This window comes from Chiloscyllium punctatum, chromosome 9 (genome assembly GCF_047496795.1).
Source record: "Chiloscyllium punctatum isolate Juve2018m chromosome 9, sChiPun1.3, whole genome shotgun sequence".
Lineage (NCBI taxonomy): Eukaryota > Metazoa > Chordata > Chondrichthyes > Orectolobiformes > Hemiscylliidae > Chiloscyllium > Chiloscyllium punctatum.
Genome location: NC_092747.1, coordinates 59,971,464 through 59,978,884, shown reverse-complemented (window position 1 = coordinate 59,978,884; position 7,421 = coordinate 59,971,464). Strand labels below are relative to the sequence as shown.

Below are 7,421 nucleotides of genomic sequence, written 5' to 3'. Positions count from 1 at the left end.
CTTGCATTTTGGGAGGTCAAATGCATCACCTCACACATCCCAAATAAAATCCATATGCCATTTCTCCACCCAATTTTCAAACTGATCTATATCCTGCTGTATCTTTTGATAACCTTCCTCTATCCACAACTCCACCAATCTGTCATTTACTTCCTACTTGGTGTTCCTATCTAAACAATTCCACCACCACAAACCCCCCCCCCACGAACAAAAGGCTATTTCATTGATAGATGTCATGAGTGAAATGGCAACTAATACATGCAAAGACAAAAAAATCATTTCAGAAAGTTTTTTTAATCCAAATAAATATATTTTGTACTTTTATATAATACATACATATATACACACAGACACTAGATTGCAGCATATTGCTTTATCCATTTCTGAAACAGAAAAGACATTGAATCAAAACATTTTATGACAGCGTGTCTCACAGTGTAAAGATTCTAAAAAGTAAATAAAAGGATCTTAGATTAAAAAGGCCTCTAGTTACATAAAAATAAACTAATGAGAAATGTCTGGCAGATTGTTGATGATAAAAAAAAAATCAGTTTCCAGTTCAAGTTCAATGTTGAAGTATATGTGCAACTATTATCTTAATGTAAACTGGTCTGGGCCTAGCATTGACATACTTTCATTGCTAAAATACTGAATGCCAGATTCCTTCTGACCATTGTAAATTCTTTTGGATGCCATATATCAGTGTGCTAAACCAGATATTTTGCATATATTACTGCCATTTATGAAAAGTGCTCTGCAGGCAGTTGTAATGATAATACAGCCACATTTGAAAATTCTTTAAATTGTTCACCAGTGCAAAACAAATTCTGCATCTGTCCATTTAATTCAGAACATATACCAGAAATGAACACCAAAAGAGGAATACAACTTAAGATTTTAAGTGACATTATCTGGACAAACATATGTGAGAGCCATTTTCTTGTAACAAATATATATCTTTTGCTCATTTTGGTTTTAAGTTTTAGGAACAATGCATGAAGCTTGCTGCTTTAAAAGCAACGCTATTATGAAAATGCCTAATGAAATTGTAGAAATTCAGCAATACTACTACAAACTAGGTGAAGAATCATATGAAATAAAAATATAATCAATGTTTAACAATTCACAGTATCACTAGATTTTAAAAAAAATAACAAATCATCATATGTTCATCTTCTTTCAGAACAAGTTTGACAAAGGCTGCTGGAAATTAGAATAAAATGTCTCAAGATGATCGCCAGTGTTTTACACCTAATAAAAATACTAAATTAAGTATTTTCGAATTAATGGGAATTAAGTGGGGAAACCCCACCCCCATCAGAAATTACCAGTAGGTGCCAAAGAAATACAACTCAGGAGGGTTAGAAGGAAATGGAAAAAGAGGTGAAGCAATTTCTTTCTTGCTACAGTTAAGCAGAGTAAAGAATCACTCTAGTTTAACTCATAAGAGCTAACAAAAGTGGGCAAGAGCTAGAGAACCATTTTAAAATATAAAACGGTAAAAAGATAGAGATTCAAAACCAAATATCTGCATACAATAATGGCACAGAATGTGGAAACTACATTGCACTTTTAAATCAAATAGCTTCTCAGGTATAACATACTACAAAAAAACAGGCCCTTGTCCTTTGAAATTAATGTTAATTTCAAATGAAATAGCTATTTGCACTTGTTTCTATATCCATAAGTAGATCAAAATTTCAATTATTTTTCTGTTTACAAACTCAAAAGGAACAGATACATGAAAAGGTTTTTAAAAAAGAACTTATTCCAGAGATATATCAATACAACAATTACAAATGCAAGAAAAATATCCAAGACAGGTTGTCTTGAGGTTACACAATAAAATGAAGGTGGGGTGATCAAATTCCCTAAAATGGTATATTCATATATTCAATCAAGCAAAGATAAACTTGATAGTGGAAAAGCAATTAACAGATTTGTTAGACAACTTTGTTGGGACAGAATGCAAGAGTAGAACCAATTGATATTCATGCACTCAGCAGCTACTGAAGAATAGCAAGCCCAGATGAAAATAAAACTAAAACCCTTGACATCAATTTTACCGCAATAAAAAAAAGTGGCAATGAGGAAGAATCAAGACCTTCTGCTGGTGTGGTGAGAAAAGGCACTGACCAATAACATTGAGATTGCAAAGATGACTTCAATCAATCAATGTCGGATTTATTTGATGGAACTGTCGGGAAGAAAAACAGATGGTTCATGCTGGTATCTATCCCACCCCCATTCCTTTCCTCACCAATCTGCAAAATCAATTGTTCTGATGAGGAGATTTTTCAAAAGCATTCCCTTTTCTGATCTCATTGTATTAGAAACCCTATTAAACCATTTTGAATAAGATGCAACTGGATTTTAAATGGTGGTGTAATAATTAATGTGACAACCAACGTGCATAGCAATTGCTGAACAACTGATTCAACCGAAAGTGTGAAATATTACATGCCCAAATAATTTATTTCTAAATTTATTTAAAACTTTGAAGTTTGCTCATGATAGTTCAACTTCAACCTTGAGAATGTCCTAAATCATTAACAAATACATTTAAAAGAAAAACACTAAATTAGGTTTTAGGGCTTTGTATTTCTTGGTTGCCTGTGAATGCTTTAACATCTCTGGTTGCTTGAATAGCATAACTTGCTGATGCATTCGGAGAATCACTAATAATATCAACTATCAACTGTACAAAGAAGAGGGTACTTAAAAAGTGCTTGATGGAAATTGCTAGCCTCGAAAGAGATCTTTGTTCAACAGTCATGAATGCCCTTAATCCACCAATGACTGCAAAATTCAAACCATACTGAACAATAAGTTTTCAATTTGTGGCACCAGTAATTTTATATCAAACTCTCCCAAATCAGAGGCAGCATGTTTCCCCACAGCTTGCAGTGATGCAATAAAATAAATCCCAAACATTAATACTGAAATTTCTTGCCATTCCAAAAAGCAAGCATTAGCAAATCCTGAGAGTGGAACAGGTAGTTAGATAACATTTGTGAAGTCAATCCAACAGCATTATATTTGAACAAAATGATAGGAATTCAAATCAGCGTGCAGCACACTATACATTCTGATTAAGACATTGGACAGGACTCAAATTGCAAATTTCCAAAATTCTTACAAGCACTACAAAATTGTCCCATTTCCACATACATAGCCTTTACTCAGAATTTCACTGATTTTTAAAATATTCCAGGTCTGCTACTCAGATTTTCACTATTGGACAGTTGTGTTATGCAAACTTGTATTTACTATGAGGGACTGATTTCAGAGGACTCTAAATTTAAAGAAACTATTTTCCAAACAATATCTCTTGTCTTCAACTGCAACTCTGATGAAAGAACACTTCCAACCCATGTCTCTTAGACCCTTGCAGATACATCTTGACTGTAGATTTAATGTGTCAAAAGGAATGGCTCACTACCCAGTTTAATTACACAATTCGAACAATTATTATACCTGGCTGAATTGGGCGTTATGGTTTTCACATATGGATTAAATCAAAAATAATACTGATACCATTATATTTTTTAAAACAACACATTTGGAATGCAGCTTTAAAATCCCATCAAGTCAAAAATCACAGTGATCGAAGCCGTTGTCGGGTTACAAATACCAATACACGGCGAATGGCAATAAGGCGATCTTTGAGTGAGGTCATTGAAAGAACAGCTAGCTGAGCACGACTTTCTAAAGGTAATACAGCTAACAGCCACCAGCACCACGCAGGACCATTTTGACTTGACTGCAACAACAAAAAAAAATACAAACAGTCAAGTGTTTTTGTACTCAAATATCAGTTTCAAACAAGATGCCATAAAAGAACCGAAAGATGTTCCATACCAATTACCTCTTTGGCTCAGTCTCTAAATATGAACTGTAGGTTTCAATAGTTAAAATAAGCAATATTGTACATACAAGTTATTAAAATCAGACATTCATATCTTCTTCTGGCCCTCAAAATTTTCACAGTAGAATCTGAGACAAAAACCAAACTCAGTTTAGTCTTTATGATCAGGAGATTCTTTTCGCTCCAGCGTGTCTAATTTTGGTTGGAGACCTTCATTCAGTTGGTTGCTTGAGGGTAACGGATTAAGATTTTTGTTCCTTTCTTCCTCCTACCCCATCATAACAAAGATCAGAACTTGAGAAACACAGGACTAGCAAGAATTATCATGGAAGAAATTCAGGAGAAGTTTCTGGCATCCACACTGAGAAAGTGCTGTCCTGAAAGCAGTATCACAGAACACTAACAGTACCTTGTTGAACGACAGTCCTTAATGCAATACTACGCAGTTGCTATATATGCACATGAGCTCCTTACTAAATACATAGGGAGAATCAGAGCTACTACATGCAGTAGCAAGTCAATATTTAACAGGTACCAATTTAATTTTAGCAGATATTAAAGGATCAGAAGTCTCATTCCTTCACAGATTACTGTAATCACTATCATCAAATCTTCCTCAATCTTTATTTTGGTTCCTGCAGATATTTAAATTCTAAAATTTCAGACTGAAAAATTCTGGAGATATACAATCTAACTGGTTGAAAAAAAAACTTTGTAATGTTTGTCTGTACAGGCATCACTGTCTCTTGAAAGCACGGTGTTAGATTAGGTGAATTCAAATAAGTCTATGCTCAAGAAAAGTAGCATGACAACATTGATTTGTTACTGGACTAATAATCCAGGGATAATTAAAACTCCAGCGAAGTGGCTATGGAATTCAAATCTAATTAAAAAGTTAGCACTAGTAATAGTGTCCAGAAAACTACCAGATTCTCAAAATCCTATTTGATCCCCTGACATCCTTTAAGAAGTAAGCTTGCCTTCAAGTGATTTGGCCTATACACAACCCCAGACCAGAGAAAAATGTTGTCAACTGTTCACTGCACTCCAAAATGACCTAGTGAGACAAAATGTGTTGTGAAACTTGAAAGGGTTCAGAAAAGATATACAAGGATGTTGCCAGGGTTGGAGGATTTGAGCTATAAAAAGGAGAGGCTGAACAAGCTGGGGCTGTTTTCCCTGGAGCATCGGAGGTTGAGGGGGATAGGATAAATAGACAAAGTCTTTTCCCTGGGGTCGGAGTCCAGAACTAGAGGGCATAGGTTTAGGGTGAGGGGGAAAAGATCTAAGAGAGACCTAAGGGGCAACTTTTTCACAGAGGGTGGTACGTGTATGGAATGAGCTGCCAGAGGTAGTAGTGCAGACTTGTACAATTACAACATTCAAAAGGCATTTGGATGGGTATATGAATAGGAAAGGTTTGGAGGGATATGGGCCGGGTGCTGGCAGGTGGGACTAGATTGGGTGGGGATATCTGTTCGCTATTGGTGGGTTGGACCGAAGGGTCTGCTTCCATGCTGTACATCTCTATGACCAACCTGTCACAAGTGGCAAGATTGTACTAAAAAAAAGTGATCCAAAAAATCTTCATGAAAGTTACTTTACATCCTCATAACAAGAGCAACTTTTAGTGTGCTGTGTAGCACTATACCTAAAAAGGGTTCGATTCAGAACAAGTCTAGCAATTCAAAATTGGACATGTATTAATTAGCATATTTATTGTGCTAATGATTTATTGGCACAATTTATAACATCATGGTCCAGCATTATTCTCACTGATTGCTCCAATCCTGATTTAGTGAGCAGTATAGAAAAACCAGCCAGGAGCAGCACATTGTATACCTAAATGTAACTGCTGTATTGGCAAAAATCAAACTGCTATTTCAGAGGAATCACCTGCTACAAATAGAACTAAATGATCTCAGCAGAAAACTCCGTATTCCTACCAGGTCCACTGGTGAATGGAGGATGCAACTCTATGAATACTTCTAATTGTAATGGTGGAAAAACTCAGGTGTTTGCAACCATCTTTCACTTGAAGTGCCAAGTGAAAGAACCACCTCAGCCTCCTCGCAAAGTCCCTACTATCATAGAAGCTAGTCTTCAAACAATTTCATTCCTCCATTTCAAATGTCACATCCAGAATTGGTCCAACTTCTAGCCAAGCTTTTCCAGTACAGCTACAAACACCAGGAGCTTTAAAAAGAAAAACTGCAATGGTATGTTCTGTTCATGAAAAAAAAAAGGGCAAATTGAAAATTTGTCTAATTTTCATCCCAGCCTCTCAGTGATTAAGGGGTCTTTGACAATGCCATTAAAGAGACATTCCAAAACAAGCTGCTCAGTTCCAGATCTCAATTATTGCTATTGACCAGAGGCAGGATCAATACAATTGCCCATGGCAGTGTTTTACTGAGTGAGGCATCAGGGAGCCCCTGTAAATTAAGAATCATTGGGAATCAGAGGAAAATGTTTCCAGTAACTGGTATCAAAAGGAAAAATGAGAGAGAGTGGTTGTTGGTGGCCAAACATCACAGCCAGAAGGCATTGCATCTGGAGTCCAATCTTCAATTACTCCAATGCCCTTCCATTCATTAGGAAATCAGAAGCAGAGATGCTCACTGATAATCAGTTTTCAGATTCATTTTCAACTTTTCTGATTATTTAGTAATGGGTCGATAAAATGTGGAGCTGGAAAAAGCACAGCAGGTCAAACAGCATCAGAGGAGCAGGACAGTCAATGTTTCAGGCAGTACTCTTCATCAGGACTGGGGAGGGGCATGGAGGCGGAGAAATAAATAAAGGGAAGTGGGCGGCGATTAGATGAAATGCTAAGTCCAATGATATAGTAACTCATGCCCACTAGCAGCAAGGCCTTGATAACTTTCAGGCATGGGCAGATATATGACAAGCAACTGCAATCTCTAATAAGACAGCCTAACCACCTTCCCTTAGCATTCAAAACGATATTACTACTGCCAAATTACATTATCTCAGGGTCAGCTTTGACCAGAATAAATCAAAAGACTACAGCGACAAGAGCAGCTGTCAGCAAAGTGCACAGAGTGCTTTTCTTTGTTACAGAGTACAAAACCCAGATCAGTATTTAGAATTTGAAAAACATTTGCATCCTACTACTCTATAGTGTACTTATAGATGGACCAGCCCATGTTTTGTTTACCTCAAGCAACTGACATTAGTTGATTAGTTCTAAAGCAATTATATTGCTAAATTATTCACGTTCAGAGAATGCACAACATAATACTTTTGCAATCAATTGCATGTACCTGAGGTATTGACTCCTTTCCAGGCATTGGTCCAAAATGATTCAGAATTTGAGTTCTCATATTGTCCTGGAGGGAACTGAACCAAGTGAAAGCTTGGTCATACACAGAGTCAGACAAACAGATTAGTTCATGATACTCTTCTCCTTCCACCTGTGAAAATTACAATTAAAAAAAAACCATAAGAATAACTTTGTGCAACTGAATTAATATCTACAGTTTCAAATATCTAAACGAAATTAAGCCTGCAACTATATTAGATTTTATTA

General features: G+C 36.2%; 1 protein-coding gene across 1 annotated transcript in view; it reads right to left on the bottom strand.

The window, feature by feature from the left end:
- Positions 1 to 275: 275 nt before the first annotated feature.
- lonrf2 (LON peptidase N-terminal domain and ring finger 2) overlaps positions 276 to 7,421 on the bottom strand; it is a 40,069-nt gene continuing 32,923 nt past the window's right edge. Inside the window, exons 11-12 of the mRNA XM_072577634.1 lie at positions 7,156 to 7,305; positions 276 to 3,763 (exon numbers count right to left, since the gene is read on the bottom strand). Coding sequence (XP_072433735.1) covers positions 3,599 to 3,763; positions 7,156 to 7,305 — 315 coding nt within the window. The 3' untranslated portion in view covers positions 276 to 3,598. The remainder of the gene's footprint in view (positions 3,764 to 7,155; positions 7,306 to 7,421) is intronic.